Source organism: Bos mutus, chromosome 10, assembly GCF_027580195.1.
Source record: "Bos mutus isolate GX-2022 chromosome 10, NWIPB_WYAK_1.1, whole genome shotgun sequence".
NCBI lineage: Eukaryota > Metazoa > Chordata > Mammalia > Artiodactyla > Bovidae > Bos > Bos mutus.
In genome coordinates this window covers 56,464,452-56,481,842 of record NC_091626.1, presented here as the reverse complement: position 1 = coordinate 56,481,842, position 17,391 = coordinate 56,464,452, and the positions used below count along the sequence as shown (strand labels likewise).

Genomic DNA, 17,391 nt, shown 5'->3' with positions numbered 1-17,391 from the left:
ACTAGGATTCCCAGGTGGTGCTAGTGGTCAAGAACCTGCCTGCCAATGCACGAGATATAATGAGATATGGGTTCAATTCCTGGGTCGGGAAGATCCTCCAGAGGAGGTCATGGCAATCCACTCCAGTATTCTTGCCTGGAGAAACCCATGGACAGAGGAGCCTGGCTGACTGCAGTCCACAGGGTCACACAGAGTTGGACACGACTGAAGTGACTTAGCATGCATGCACTGTGTAACAAATGCTGATAACTCTAACATGTCATTCCTTCCAGCCACAGTGATGGAACTGGAGTTAGCACACCAGAGTGGGGTCAAGGGTGAATATCCCTGTCTTATACTTTGAGGAGAATATAAATCAGTGGTTTCTGGTTTGCAACAGTCTTTCTTGATAATATTCATTCATCAGCTTAATTTATACAGTTTTCCCTTTTCTCTTCCTCAGAATCTTTTGATGACTTGTCCTTCTCAGTGTCTCGAGTTAAGGCCCTTACAACCTTGAGGCAACTGCCTTGCCAGCCTCATCTGCTGCTTCTCCAGCACCACTGATGTCCCTAAAAAGCATTCACACATTTCCATGCCTTTGCTCTTGTGGACTCTTCTGCCTATTCTGTCCTCCTCTCCATGCTGAAGGCTGACCTTCCTTTTAAGGCCAACCTCCAAGGTCAGTTTCCCCAGAGAGCTGGCCTCTTCCTTGGTGGGGCACCCAGATGGTGTTGCGGATGCTCTTTCCGTAACTTTCCCCCACAGCCTCTCATAGTCATCTCCCTCTCTGGGGGGGGCGGGGAGGGGTTTAAGCTCACTAGAGTCCAGAGCTGTCTTATTTGTAACCCAGTCTCTACACCATGCCTTGCATCAGAAAGCACTCAAAACATGTTTGTAGAATTGTTCCACAGGCATCACTGATTTCCTTCGCTACAGACTTCTCCCTCTCTCAACTAACCTTAACTTTTTAATCTCTCAGTTGTATCTCTAACCCTCTAAGGTTTTCATCTATTTCATGAACATATACTGTTATTATTAAGGCATAATCTTTAGCCATTGAGATCCCCTGTGAACTGAAATCTCACCGCTTTCTCGGAACCTCAGCTAAGGTCCATAATTTCTCCAAACAAACAAAACACACACACACACACACACCCAAATTTGCTCTGGTAACTTAATGTAGATATGTTGGGTTCTGAGAGGCTGGAAGTTATTTCTTCAGACCTAATACTGAAATGATATATTTAAGTCTATTTCTACTGCTGTTAAGAACCAAGCAATAAATATAGAGCTGTTTTAGTTACTGAAAGTATCTAAGTCAGGATCTTTTCTGGCAGACACTTAACATCTAAACAATCTGTAGACCTCTGTCAGGCTTACATTGAGAGTGCAAGTGACCTACAAAGGTCTTTTGATCTGGACTCTAGATTTAGACCACGGACCCCAAAGCCCATTCTGAGATGGGGGTCTCTGTGTTCTTGACGTAGACCTACATGCTGACCTCTAGAGTTCCGAGAACTAGATCTGTTGGAGCTTGGAAAGGGCTTAAATTAGGGAGCTCATCTCTAAACGGGGCAGTTAAGTGAGAAGCCCAATGTCTGGCAACATGACAGCTGTTAGCGTGGAGAACTACAGAAAAACAAAACTAGTTGTATCCTTGTGTGTTTTGGGACGAGGAGAGTCCCTGTTTCCCGCTAGAAAGAGGGATCAGGAAGGACCAGAAAAGCCAACGCAGCTTGCAACTCCGCGGAGCAGCCCTGTCTTCCCCAAGGCCCCATCCTCCCGGCGCAGCCCAGACCGCCCGGGATGGTCCAGGCCAGCAGAGGGCAGCAGCTGGGCGGGAGAGTCCCGGCGAGGGCCGCGCGGCGTCGACAGGCTCGCGGGGACACTCTTTTTGAGTAGTAGGGCGAGAAACTCGCTCACCACTACCCGTCCCCGACCCTGTGGCCACGGCGCACGGGAAGTGGGTTGCGCGGGCACCCGGTAGCTGCGGAGGGCCTGGCGCCCTTGGCGGAAGAAGGAGACCGGAGGGAGTCCCGCGAGTCCCCGGGAGAGAAAGGGAGCCGGGCTTCCGCGGGTCCGGGGCGGGAGGGGATCTGTGTGCCGGCCGCAGCGTCGGTTGCCCCTTCCTTGGCCGGACCCCTCGGGGCCCGGGCTTCTCCCACCGACACCGCGTCCTGCTCTCGGGGCAGAGTAAGCGCCGGGCCGCTCCGGTCCCCTCGCCAGCCCCCCGCTCCGCTTCCACGGCCGGGACGGGCGCCCGACATCGGCCAAGGTGTGCTTCCCGCCGACGCTGTCCCGGCTGGAGAGAGGCCAGTCCCGGCGGCTGAGCCCCGAGTGGCCGCGGCGCAGGTTTGCGCTCCTGCCGTCGAGGACTGCGGCGGCCGCGTGGGCTGCTCCCCGCGGTCGCGGGTGCTCAGGGCGAGAGCGTGCGGCGGGCGCACTTGACCGTGGGTCTCAAGCGTTCGAGCCGCGCGGCGCTGGGCGGCGGGCTTTATGTAAATCGGGGCTGCGCCGGGGCGTCCTAGGTAGGATGGACCAGCCCCCCGCGCCTCGGCCCTCACGTCCAATAAGAAGAGCCCCAGCTTGACACCTGCCTATATACAGGCGAGCGCGCCCCCGGCTCTCGAACCGCGCGCACAGCCCGCACTGCCCACGCCGCGGGCGAGCGAGACCTCGGCCCGCCCCCATGACTTCCAGTGAGATCGAGATGCCCGGCGAGGTGAAGGCCGACCCCGCCGCCCTCATGGCGTCCCTGCACCTCCTGCCGTCGCCCACGCCCAACCTCGAGATCAAGTACACCAAGGTAAGGCGCCACGGGGGGCCGGCCGTCCACGGAGACTTTCCAGAACCTTCTTTCCTCTCCGTGGACTGTTAGGGGGTGAGGACGGGGTGTGGGGCTGGGGTTTTCCGGGCCAGCCCGTCGAGCCCGCGCAGCAGAGGGACACCGGGTCCTCGGCGTTGGGGCTACTCAAGTCCCGCCGGGGTCTTGGGACGCGTCGGGGACTCGCCTCCGCCAGCCTGCCGCGCGGCCCTGAGAGTCGCCGTCAACGGCTGCTTTCCAAACCGCGTCTGCCGCTGCCTCCTCGTCCGGTTCTCCGGGCCCCGACTGCTGCGGAGAAGGCGTCGGCACCGCTTCCACTCCTCGAAGGGTTCCCCGCCGGGTTGGCCGAGCAGCCTGGCAGTCTCTTCTCGGCCGCCTTCTCGGCCGTCCACCTTCAGGGGACCGTCTCGGGTACCCCGCAGCCCTAGCGGGGCACGGCCAGCGACTGTCGCATAGGATCGTCCAGGCTCACAGCGCTGCGGCCGCCTTTGCAGATTTCATGGAAACCTGCCCTCTGAGTACAGTAGATCCAATATCAGCGTTTTATTCGAATTTTGTAGGTAGTGGCAGTTTTCCTGGAAAACTTGAGAAGTCTTTAAATTCGTGCATATTAACGGGTTCGCTTTTGAACTGAAAAAAAAAAAAATGCTTTTTATAACGAACTCTGACGTCTCGGGTTACCCAGGCAGAAATTAATTTTTGTTGCACCACAACATAAAAAGGAAATGCGTTCGCTACCTTAATGTAAATAGAATTTACTTGCCACAAATTGGACATAGAATAAATGTATTGATTACACATACAGGGGAGGTTATGTTATGCCATTGGGGTGTGAGAGAGAAATAGATGCAATTCAAAATAATGTTTCTTGGAGTTCCTTTTACAGTTGTCTTGATTTTCTATTCCTTTCCGTTGATTTCTACTCCAGACATCGCCCATTCAACCTAAACGCATACTGCGCTCGCGCAACACGGTTAAAGTTGTTTGCCATCATGCTTATTACAAGATAAACTGAATTTTGTCCAGGAACGAATTGTTTGGTTTTGTCTTAAGGACTGAAAGAGAAATATTTTTAAAAACCCATCAGAATTTGAAATTTTACCCGCTGAATTTTAAGATAAAAACCAGGGTGGCTCGTGTTTTGAATGCCAATTTAGATGGATTTAATGTACCTGTTAGCTTTTTAGATGGTGTGACAAATTTTTGAAAGCCTTTTTAATGAGAGGTCGTTAATGGTTACAACCATTTAGGCATTGTTTGCATAACAATGGTGCCAATGTGTGACACTTCTCCGGGTTTAGGAACCAGCAAGGAAAGCGAATAGCATAAGAGTTTTGTTTTATGAGGGTCCCTAACCTCTTCAGGTTCTCTTTAAAAGGTTTCGGGATGTAAGAGCTGTGCTGGAGAGGGGACCTCAGATTTGGGAGGGTTTGATTTAGTCTTACTTTGGATTGAATTTTCCTCACAGCCCCTGAATGGAGTTTTAGGTTTGTAGTAGGTATCTAGGAATTTAATTTGGAAGCTTTTCCAGCTCTCTTTTTCTCTGACAACCCCCGCTTCCTTTTTTCTCTTGTTGTGCCCCAGTAGGAAAGACAACTGATTTATAGCTAATTGAAGCCTTTAATGTGGAGTCCTTTAGCTCAGGGGAGACTTTTATCCAGTATCCACTTTCCCACTTATAACAAAGAAAAACAATCAGAAATGAAATAATGGATCGTAACTTGATTCTTTAATTTGTGAGGAGGAGGCACCTTATTTTAGGCTTGACAAACAACCCTCATAAACATTGAGCAAAACTAATCTAAAGGCAATCTCTTTTCACAAAATCTTGTAAAATCAGGTATCTGTGAACATTCCCAGCAGCTTTGCTCCTTGGCCCTTAGTGAGACTTCTGAATTTTCTGAGACAAGTGGTATGGGCAAGCAGCATCTTTAACACAGAGAGCACAAGCTGCTCTTTTGATAGCCGAGGGTACTGGGCCATGATTTTTTACTTAAAAGGAAAATAAGATTAATGGAGAGGTTTTTTAAAATTCACTTATCAGAAGTGAGGGAAGTTATACTAGTGATTTTAAGCAGAAGAATGAACAAGGTGCAGCAGTTGGTCCTTTAGAATAGTGATACCACATTCATAGGAATTTTTAAAAGGGCACTAGCTAAAATATTATGCTAGAGAGCTTGTTGAATAACACATAGGAAAGAAATACAGTATTTATATCAGAAAATGGTACCAGATAGATATAGATGGATCCTTAATAATTTATGTCTTGTTAAATGAATAATTTTAGTGAAGGATATGTAACAATAGGATTTTAAAATATTGTCTGAGGACCAGTAGAGTCATACTTACATGTAAATGGTTATATTTTGAGAATTTTAAGTACCATGCATTCAGAAAACTTGCACTTGTGATGTTATTTTTTTATATATTTTTCACCATTTCTTTCTTCTTCTAAAAGTATTTTACATTTTTTATAAAAGGGGAGTAAAGGAGACCATAAGAAATAAAAGTTACGGCTGTTGTCTATCCAGTGAAAATGCTCCAAAATTAAAGTTCAATCCCCAAGAATGCTGAAAGGGCTAAACTCGTGGTTTTGTGTTGAATTTCAGGCAATTACATCTAATTTTTAAAATAAGCCTATCTCTCTGAAATTTGAACACCCATTTAGGACTAATGATCAATAATACCATTTTGGGAATATGTCTAATTTTATTTCCCTAATATAGCAAGCTAGACCCCCAACAAGTTTTAAAACTGATTCGTTTTAAAGGAATATGTTAAAACCAAAAAAAAAAAAAACAAACCTGCAGACTGTTAGTCAAGAAAGACTGATAACTCCACCAACATGAAGTAGCAAAGGGACCACTTTGGGGCCAGGAAAATGTGCACTCTTTTCCTTGTATCCTGAGAAGATTGCTTAATGGCTTGCACAGGAGTGAGCGTGATTGTTTTTAGCTGTGCCTTTATGGATTAAAGATTTTTCTGAGTTGTTCCTGTTTTATCAGTCTGATTGTTAAATTTTTGTATATATGAATATATTGTAGGAGTATACATATGATAAAATCAAGGCTTGCACTTTGGTGACTGCCCCTAACTTCAGGGGAGATCTCTTCCAGATTCCCAGATCTTTGGAAATTTTCGGACTGTATCCCACCCCTACCTTCTCTATTGTCTCTATCATCTTTTCTGGCTGTACTAGTCCTTCCTTCCCCCAACTCCCCACTACACACACACACAATCATTATGCCATCTCTCTGTTGATCACTTTTTCGATGAAAGTTTATGCCCATAACGAACACTACCATAAAGAGTAGTGTTTTGTTTTAGTAGTAGTTTTATTTTCCTTCAGGATTTGATACTGTGGAGAGCTAGGACATAGGGAAGAAGAGGGTTATGGAGAACTGACCCACTGAACTAGAAAAGGAAAAAAAAAATAGAAGGCAATAAACTGAAAATTAGAGCTAATGTGCTTTGGGCAACTATTATTTATTCTTTTATTTATTCATTTAGCAACCTTTTCTTGAACATCTAATGTTTTCTGGGATCAATTTCAATTCAGTTCAAAGAATTTTTAAGTGGCTGTCTTCCTGTAATAGTGCTTTTCATTACACTGGTTGGGCTCTGGAAGAAACATCGAACTCCTAGGAGCTTAGGGTCTTTTTAGAAAGATGGAATGCCAAATTTTGGTTATCAGCATGGCAGTAGTTCAGTAGATTGATGTAATAATAACAATAATGATAACATTTATAATGCCACTTACATTGTGATGGAGCCTAACGGCTTACCTAGCACTTTCATATGTATCTTAGATCCTTGCAAAACCTTTTGAAGGACACAGAGTAGGAAGAAATAGGAATAATTGATAAGGAAGACCTTGGCCTAGACTTATGAAAAATTTATAGAGCTTGCCTCACCGTACACTTTGTTTTTCCTAACAGTCTCATACTTTTTTTTTTTTTTTTTTTTTTGAGAAAAAGTTTAAGTCTTTATTTTTATGTGTTGCTTCTGTTGGAAACATGGAGAGAATATGAACTGGTCAACTCCTCTTAAGAAGGAACTCCTTTTTGTGACCTCTGATTTCCTGACTTTAAATTACTATTTTTGCTATTTCTATGAGTTTGTGGGGGATTTTTTTTAGGTCTAGGGCAGGGTTCTTATCTATCCCAGGGATTATCTCTTTAAGGTTTGGTTATTTCTAAACCTCTAATCAAGATTGTCTTTTTGATCCTAAGTTGTTAATCAAATTTCATGTTTATAGGAGACCTCGGGTTTTCAAAAATATACTTTTTCACAATTGGACAGCTTTCTTATGTTTGTATCATCTCCATTTAACCCAGGGAAGCTAAACAACTTAATTGTAGGACTTGAATTAGATAATTTTTCTGGATTCTGCCTGATGCCTTCTGTTAAATACGCAGGAATCATATGGAATCATTTGCTGAGGTGCTTCTGTCCTTTATTTCTATAAAAAGAGAAATTAGTTTTTCTGTATGAGGGTAAAAAGTCTTCTGAGAACGTGTTCTGTGAGGTCTGATTTTCTTGCAGCCAGGCATGCATAGTGAGTTCTCTTTCATGTTAGACGATGATTAACCTGATGAGCAATCCATGACCAAAACAAAAATATCTCAAATATCAACATATACAGTTTTCTCTCTAGTCTTTCTCAGTTGGATAATGGAATACAAATATTGATGTCTATTTTTTATCTTTTAGTTAGTGACAGCTTGTTGGGGTCAGCACACTATAGACTTTCTGCTTGATTTTGTAAATAAAGTTTTATTGGAACACATCCACAACCATTTATTTACATATTATCTGTGGCTGTTACTACAATGTCAGAGTCAGGTAGTTACAACAGGACTGTATGGCCCACAATAAGTTTATAAGCCCTTGACTTACTTAGAAAAAAGAAAGGCTCTCGGTTAAAAATAGGCGCTTGTTCAAATCTAGGTCAGATTTGTAATTCTTAGTGCTGTGCGCATTTAGCATTTATTCACCACATAGCGCCAAATACGGTGCCAGATTCTGGAGACGGATTAATATGCAACGTATGAATGGTGTCTCCTTTCAGGGAGTTTCTTCACTGAGTGTCAATTTCTACATCTGTCAAAACTGAGGTAATAGTAGTACCTACCTTACATGATGGTTGTTGTCAGGACTGAGCAAGTATGTAAAAGTAAGTGGCATATAATGACAGTCAGCCAAAGTCTAGTTCCATTTCATTTTTGGGAAGTGATGAATATATTTTTGCTTCAGATTGATGGATGTCCCTTTTAAGGAAGATTGGAATTGTATAGTCAATAGCTGTTTTCTGAAACAGTCCATTGTTTTCTAATTAGTCATAAGGGTTTAATATTCTCGGTAGCTGTGGAATCATTATATGTTTACACTGGATTTTTATCAGATGGGACCCCTTGGAGGTTTCCCTATCAAGGACTTCTCTTTACTAAAAAGTTACTGAATCAAACAATTTCCAGCCAGGATTTTAGTAATCAAATTAGTTATCTGACGTATGTGCCAAAACTCTGCATCAACATGCCTTTTATACCCAGTCCTGAATGTCAGATGGCAAAGAGTCATTTCTGGTGTTTGAGTAGCTTAAAGATCATGTCAAGTTGTTGGTTCATAAATCTGGGAAGTATGATAGCATAGGAGGACATTCTCAGTAGGTAGATGCCTTTTGAAATGGAAAATAATCTTAGTTTATACATTTTAAAATTAAAGAGCCTTTCAGTGGTCCTGATTTCCCAGTTTGGGGGCACTTCACCCTCCAAACAATAAAAGCACCACATAGGGACTATTTTGAAAGTCTTCCTAAAATGTGACAATTAATTTCAAAGCCAGTCATTTCCCCTTAGACCCCAAACCAATGCATAGAAATGATTGCCATAATGCCACCTTGGTTAATTTTTAATTGCCTTTCAGACATGTCTTTGTGCTTTATTCCATTTTACCTTTCAGATATGTGAGATAACCCAAATTGTGAATTTCTTATCTCTGGCATTTCTCAATTGCTAATTTGTCTGCTTGTAAGATGGTAGAGTTATGTTTAAATTGTTTCCCTTCCAAATCTTAATGGTTTATTTACAACAACTTTCTGTTTTATCGCATAATTTGAAAACACTTCCAGCCTTTGAAAATTCCAGTTGGAATAATAATTGAGTGCTTTCACCATCTAGACTTTAGCTGGGCTCAGAACAAACTAGCCTGGGGCTAAACACAGGGGTTTATTGAATTCTGTAGAATGTGGTTAAAAATTAGAATATCTGTGAGTGAACATTCTAATTTTTTATTATGGAAGGAAGCTTTCCTTTTACTGCAGTTCAGCTCTGTTGCCTCCAGAAGTAGATATCTGCTCTGTTTCCTTTCCTTACCACAGTCTGACCTTTGGAGAGCCAGAGTTGCAATTTCTTTATTTCTAGATCTCTGGAAAGATAAAACCTATTGTCCAGTTGAAAGGAAAACACCTTATTTAGACAGAATTGAGGGTATCATGGGTACCAAAACAGTTTCCAATATTGATTATAAATTATGGAGAAAAAGTAAAAATAATTAAAGATTATATTTTATATACTTTCTTCTATATGATTTTAGTTTTTCTAACCTGTCTTTGGATTTCAAGTCCAGTGACTCTTAGGATTTTGCCCCAGGTCATTTCTAGGGATTTCTAAGAGATTAAGCTTGGTCAAAAAATGGTGTAAGCAATATGTCTCTTCCCACAGAAAGGATGGAGGCTACCTCCATGTGAGTAGATCTGCCATAGTAGTGTGAATTTAATAAACTCACTACGAGGCAGAAATCACCTGTTTCCCTCCTCCTGCAGCCCCTATCATTGACTAACACCAAACATGGACTGAGGTACGTGTAGTGCTGGAGGGTTTAAAGGAAAAAAGAGGGGGAAGTAAGAAGACCTTGACTGGGAAGACAGAATTATGAACTATCTCTACAGATCAACAGAGGATAACGTAAAGTCTTATTTCATGAGGTGCGAAAAATGGACTCCTTCACTGAATCCTTTTTGGGTGGAAATCAGGAAATAGTATGAGACTGATTGGCTGAACATGAAACCAGTGAATTCTCTATATTTTAGAGTCTGATAACCAATGTACCAATATAACTTGATTTTCACAGGGAAGGTTATCTAATTGCATTACTCAGGGTTATTTTTATTTTTAACTGCAGCCAGAGCTCACCCTTTTGCTTTCCTGAATTTATTTACTTATCATCATTTATTCATCAGACATTTACTAGAGCCTCTTGTGTCCAAAGCATTGTTAGTCACTGTCTGGCATGAAAAGATACATAGATGTGTGCAATGTCCTGAAGAGGCTAGAGAGGATTCCTGCTTGGGTGTGTGATGAGGACATGCACACCAATGACTGTGGCACATGATAGAAGATGCTGAATTCTTGACAGGAGTGCATTTGAAGCACCATGATGATTCAAAAGAAGGGATGTTTCAGGCTCAGCACATCAGCAGCACTTTGTATTCTTAGACATACTTGAGAGGAGATCAGATACTTTAGTCATACAGGAGAGTGTAGACAATATAACAAACGTGTATACATTTACGCAGGTTTGTTTGTTCTTAACTGTTTGCACTATTTGCTTCTGATCTTTTTAAAGAAATACATTGATGCTCTCTACCTGTGAACTTCTCCCAGTCACCTCTCTCCTTTCCTTTCTTCCTCAGAGGTATTTGGCATTTATCTTTCCCACTGATATATGTTCATATACACATATTCATAAATGATGTGTACTGTTGTCTCGCATTCTAAACCTTTTAATGTAAATGGTACCATACTATGCCAAAGTTATGACCAACCTAGACAGAATATTAAAAAGCAGAGACATTACTTTGCCAACAAAGGTCTGTCTAGTCAAGGCTGTGGTTTTTCTAGTAGTCATGTATGGATGTATAAAGAAAGTTGAGCGCCAAAGAATTGATGCTTTTGAACTGTGGTGTTGGAGAAGACTCTTGAGAGTCCCTTGGACTGCAGGGAGATCCAACCAGTCCATCCTAAAGGAGATCAGTCCTGAATATTCATTGGAAGGACTGATGTTGAAGCTGTAACTCCAATACTTTGGCCACCTGATGTGAAGAACTGACTCATTTGAAAAGACCCTGGTGCTGGGAAAGATTGAAGGCAGGAGGAGAAGGGGACAACAGAGGATGAGATGGTTGGATGGCTGCACCGACTCAATGGACATGAGTTTGTGTAAACTCTGGGAGTTGGTGATGGACAGGGAGGCCTGGCATGCTGCAGTCCGTGGGGTCCCAAAGAGTTGGGCGTGACTGAGCGACTGAACTGAACTGAACCATGCCATATATATTCTTTGCAGTTTGCTTTATTGGCTTAGTGTTTTCAAGATTCATTCATGTTGTTGGATATACCTGTAATTCATTCATTGTCATTGTTGCATAGTACTCCATTCTTTGAGTATACCCAATTTTTAATTTATTCTACTATTAACATGTAAGATACTGCCAGCATTTTGCGATTCCAGTAAACATTCTTAAGCATATCTCCTTATCTGCCTGGGTGAGATATATTCTAGGATATATTCTTAGAGTGCTATTGTTGACTCATGGATATATCTGCAGCTTCATCAGCGATTGACAAATATTTGTCCAACACATTATACTAGTTGCCATTGCCATCAGCAGTATATCAAAGTCCCCATTACTCAATATCCTCACTTATACTTGGAGTTCCCATACTTCCTGAATTCTGCCAACCTGAGTGTGAAATGTTATCTCATTGCTGTTCTCATTTGCATTTCATTGATTTCTTGTGAAGTTGAACATCTTTTCATATGTTTGTTGGCCATTTGGCTTTCCACCTTTGTGAATTGGCTAGTATATCATTTGCTCATTTCTATTTCTATATATGTGTGTTTGTTATTGATTTTTAGCAATTTTTATATATACCCGATTATAATCCTTTGGCAGTTACATACTCTGTGAACATTTTCTTCCCCTTTGTGCTTATTCTTCCTTTTTCTTTTTTTTGGTATGATTAGGGATTTTCTGTCTTTCTCCCATTATGCTTCGTAATTTTGAACTTGCTCTTTAAGAAACTTATTCCAAGTTTTTCAAGACATTCTTCTATATAGTTTCTGAAAGTTTATTTTTATTATTACAAGTTTTACCTTTTTCATTTGTGTCTTAATTCATCTATAATTGCTATCTGTTTGTATATAATGATACAGATAAATGTTAAGGATGAACAATGTAACACAGAGGAAAATCAAACAATATTACTGTATGAAGAAAGTTAAAACTGTATTCTGTGCAATTTTGGACCAAGATTAAGAGGTCCAGAATTCTTCACTATGTGCCCTTTGTGTTTGGGACTGGAGAAAAATGGAACGGTGACGATTACTGTAACGTGAAATCTAACATCTAATAGACTTTTTTCTTGATTAACTGAATCAGTACTGTGCTTCATCCTGTTAGTTTAGAGAATTTAAATTATTCCTTCGTGCTGAGCTTGAAAATTACATCACTTTATTTTTTGTTAATATTTGAACTCATTGTGTTTTAAACTCAAAGCTGGTGTTACACATTCACTGTTGTATTTGGATTTCGTAAGTTGTTTGATCCATGCATGTGTGCCTCTAATTCTAAAGAACCAACTGAAGAATGAAATTCTCCAACCTTAAAACTGATCTAGTCCTTCCAGGCATTTTACTTATGTAATACCTCACGGAGTTGACTCCACACGTATTTTTTTAGCGTGAATATGATCTCTGAAAGTCCTTGTTACTTGTTTGTACTGCTACTAAAATGTGCAATTTTTGCCTTGTATTATATTTTTCTGTGTACTCTTCTACTCTTAATCTGTACTAGATTATAAACTTTTATTCATGTTGGTACGTGGAAGTCTCTATTTAGTATCTTACAGTATAACTGCTTAGGAAGTATTTGTTGAGTGAATACTTGTTATATTTTATCACTGATAGCTACTAATAGCAATTAATTATCTTTTGACTAATACTTTCTTAATTAACATATTATCCTTTCATTATTAATACTACAGTTTCCAAAGTACTTTTCACATTGATTACTTTTAATAATTGTGGCAGTCCTATTATGTGAATATTCTATTAACATCCCCATTTTATAAGTGGTACAATCAAGCATATTAACGTTAATTAATTTTTCCAGGATCAACAGCTGTAGGTGGCTCTTCTAAGCCTCAAATAATCATTTTCCTTCCCTCCTCATAGCGACAAGAACAAGCACAGAAACCACAACAAAGACCAAAAAATAATAATAATTGAATTATTAGCCTAAAGCTCTGCTAAATGATTTACAAGATAATCCCAAACCCAATTCTCTGACTGTAAATCCCAACCTTAAGTCCAGTTGGTGTTGCCATAGCTATCATCAGCCACAATTTCTGCCTGACATAAAACACACACGACAGAGTATGTTCAAACAAAAAAACAGTCGATGCAATCAGCGTTTGGGGTATGAGTCACCTGGGTAGATGTGATTCCATAGGCTATGGGAAAGAATTGTATTTTTGGATTCTCACTGGTTGGCTAAGTCACATAGGGCCCTTAATAACACCTGCTTGTTTGTTTTTTCAGTCAAAAAGTGCTTTTCTTTGGTATGGTTACTTCAGATCCATTTGGGAGTGAGGATTAATGAGACTGTAGAAAGTGAATATATTTCACAATCTTTCAAATCTTTCTCTCCCACTATGCATAAGCCATCATTTTATGTTACTTGACTGTAAATGGTGTGGGAGAGGCACTTGACTTAGAAAGAGCTGGGTGGATATTTGTATCTTGCCTTTTATGAGCAACCATTTCTCGCTAAGACTTGACTTGTTTGGATCCATCTCTTCCATGTCACTTCAGCAGGGATGCAGAATAGAGAAATAAAGTGCAGTTTTCAAATTTCAACAGAGTTTCGGTGACAGAAATTGGTAGTGATTGGGATACACAATTAATGTTTCGTTGGAAATGGCTCAGAAATCCTATCTAAAGAAACAACTGTCAAGTTATTGCCCTTAAGCCAGGTTATAATCTCCAGACTTCTGTCTTCACTTTTAGAGAGAAAGCATTTCTCTTTATCCACTACTTCCCAGCCAGACACCCCTTCTTCTTACCGTTTTCATCTCCTTTAAAATTTTTTACACCCTTGTGCTTCTCTTCTCCTTCCCAAAGTATTCCTCTCAGACAAGCCCTTGATGACCCTCATTCCTTGGTTAGACTCATTTACCTGTTTTCATAAAAATTGTTAGTTGTGCCTGGGAACCTTTGTAGTCAGCTCTTCCAGCTGTTGGCCTGAATGGTCCCTAGGGAGACCAGAAGCAATGAACCTGGAATAACCACATTTGACTTCTGTGAGCCCTCTTGAGAATTTAGTAATTACTTAATGGATTGAATTGGTGACATATACTATTCCAGATAACAGCCTAGGTTGCATTAAATTAACCTTCACAAATGGGTATTTATTAGGTACTCTTAAAAGACTACACGTGTTGGCTGTAATTGCTCTTCCATGTCTCTCCATGCTGATAGGTATTTGTACCCTGTGAAAAATTTCTCAGATGAAAGCCTGGGTGGTAGTTGTAACCACTTAGTGATATGTGTCGTTGTGTTCAGCACATTGAGCATAAATCCTGTCTTGTAAACAGCAGGAAGACTAATGAGGTTTGCCCACATTCTGGTATCATTACCGGGAATTCCAACAGAGAAGGAATAAAGAAAAGTACATAAAATGCAGTGATTTTTGGAACTCCTGATGATCCAAATTAAGGAGAGAGATGGTTGCTCAACATTAAGCATAGACATGTATGTACAAATATGAGTACATAAACTACATTTAGCTAAAATAGAAACCAACATTCTGCTTTTATGAACACTTGGTAAAGTCAGTGACTTGGTTCTACAGAGAGCTAAAGAAGGGCTTATTTATGAGTGTCTTCAATTGTGAGAGTGTAGTGGGATAGCTATTGAAATAATACAGCTGCTAAAATGATAGCTAAAATGATAGTTTTTGCTTTCTCAGAACTCCTCATCATTACAGCCAGCTAAAATCTCACATCATTTTTTGTCTTACAGTTTTTGAAGTGATTCTGTCTTTTATTTTTATGGTCATAAATGACTTCTGAACACAAAGGGAGAAACCTTTCATATGTGTTTTTTAAGATTTATTTCAGATCTTTATTATTACTGCTGTGTAACTTGTGTGTTTGATAATGTCACATCAAGGGATCTGACTATTGCTTATTGCCTAGGCTACTTCTTGGATTCAAATTTTCATGAAAACTGTTATCATTACAGCTTTTGCACAAAGTATGGTCCAACACATCTTTGTGTTTGAACAAATGCGTAAATGGATGAATACTGTTAATAGAAAATTATATTGTCTGATCCGTTTGCAGAGTTACTAATAGACAAAATCTGGGACTAGAAAGTGAATTCCAGGGTAAAGTGTTTTGAAATAAATAGCTTTCTCTCTTTAGAGAAAACATATTCATATTCCCTCTCTCTCCCTCCCTCCTTCCGTCTCTCTTTCTCTCATGGAAAAATCCCTCCTCCACTCCCACTTACTTGTCCCTTTCTTTGAAATAGAAGCCCCTCAGGGTGTGCTGTAGAGTACTGAACAAGACAGGGGACTCTGCACTAGAAGATCTGGGTTCTGGTGCCAGCTCTGCCAGGGATGTGTGCTCGTTTAGCAGTTTCTTGTATATGTAGGCACACAGTAAATACGCACTGAATTACTGAATGAACAAATTACTCAATCACTTATTGAGTGCTTCCTTCTACACCACACTCTGAAAATGCTTTGTGATACTGATTAAGTTACTTAAATTCCTTGGACCTAACTTTTATTACTTATGAAGTGATAGGACAGAATGAGATGCCTGTTTACTAACCCACCTAGTACTTACAAACATGACTAGATGAGTTGTAAGATTTCTTCATCCCACCCTGACTCTTCAGAACTCTTTAATTTCCTGGATCCCAATATGGGATTATGAGATCAGAAGGAAAATACCAAACTTGTTTGTACATCTAGTTACAAGGCTTTCCGGGACCCCAGATTTTCACTCAAAACAGTGGTTTTAAAAAATATTTTCCCAAGGATGTCCTTATAATTACCAAAAAGTAGTCCATAGAAATCTCTGTTAATGACTCTAGTTATATAAATGAGTGATTAGCGGTGTCATAAAGATCCACTGGAAATAAAAAATTGTTGTGTTTACTAAACACTCAGAGTACTAGAAATTCGATTAGTAACTCCCAAGAGAATTCTTCCTTAAAGTCTTAGGGAACATTGATTTTAATACTTGGTAATGGTGGTAGGAAAAAAGGGCTTGTTGGCACTTTTCTGCCGAAGGATTTTGGCAGTTTCTCTGTCAACCTCAGCTCATGAAAACCACAGTGGGTCGGGTAAACTCTGTGGAAAGGGAACTTGTCAGAAGCTTACGGCTTTTCACTTGAGTCTAATAGAGACTTAGCACTTTGCAGGTCAGTGCCACTGCTATTTGTCTCTGACCCAAGAGATCTGGAGTTCTTCACATCAAAACCACATCTTGCTGAGCAGAGATCAAACGTAGGAAGGTAAGGATTCTGCCAGTGATTTATCATGCCAGGGAGAGTGATCAGGCCATATGGGGCTGCTGCAAATGAAGTTGACATTCCGGCAGTTTCTCTTATAAGTCTCACATGTAGTTGTGGCTAGTTTTTCTTGTAGAGGAATTCCGGGTCAAGTGGCAGCTTTCAGTGGCATTTCTTAGCAAGCCTTAACCCCAACATGAGATTTATTTCAAAATCACATCCTAGCAAGACTTTTCTTATATTTTATGTAAATAGCAAAAAGGAATTTTTTCACCAAATATTGAAGGTTAATTTGAGCTTTTCATTTGATGTCTCCTCCCTCCACCCCTTTTCTGGGATGGTAACTATTTTGAAAAAGAAAAAAGAAAGAAAAGAAAATTTAAGGTGATTTTAGGTCTATTAAAAAAAATTGCTTTTTAAATATTAGATGTGACTTTAAGATCATGAAATTGACTCTATAAGCTATGCTCAACTAGGCTCATTAATTCATCACATCTTATTAACTCAGGACTTTTAGGAATGAATTACTACAAATATGACAATTTAATTCTCGGAGTAGGGAAGGCATCAGGCATACAGACCTTTCTGTATATTTGTAATGACCAAGAGCAAAGAAGAAGAATTTAATTACTTAAATACAAAATAGATATAATTATGTTTGAAAATATTTGCTGACATTTAAATTGTGGACAAATATTTTAACTGAAAGAAAAAAATCTAGTAACTATGCACTGTTTATTTATTTTTATCAACAGACACATGAAAATAGTTGTGCAATATAAAATTCAGCTTGTTGTTTGTTTACCGTCACAAGCAAATGTTTAGTCTCTTGTGGAGAAAACACTCATTTATTGGATCAAAGACCTCGTCAACCTTAGGATATACACTGGGACGTTTCAAGCTCCTCTTTGCACAGAATGTTTGCTTTATAACGTAATGAAAGATGATATTTATTGGTCGTTAAATGTAGTAGGTTGTGACATTAACTTCTAATTCAACTG

General features: G+C 40.3%; 1 protein-coding gene across 1 annotated transcript in view; it reads left to right on the top strand.

Moving 5' to 3' along the window:
* The first annotated feature begins 1,865 nt into the window (after positions 1-1,865).
* ALDH1A2 (aldehyde dehydrogenase 1 family member A2) overlaps positions 1,866-17,391 on the top strand; it is a 125,699-nt gene continuing 110,173 nt past the window's right edge. The window contains exon 1 of the mRNA XM_005910439.3: positions 1,866-2,788. Within this exon, the coding sequence (XP_005910501.1) occupies positions 2,672-2,788 (117 nt within the window). The 5' untranslated portion in view covers positions 1,866-2,671. The remainder of the gene's footprint in view (positions 2,789-17,391) is intronic.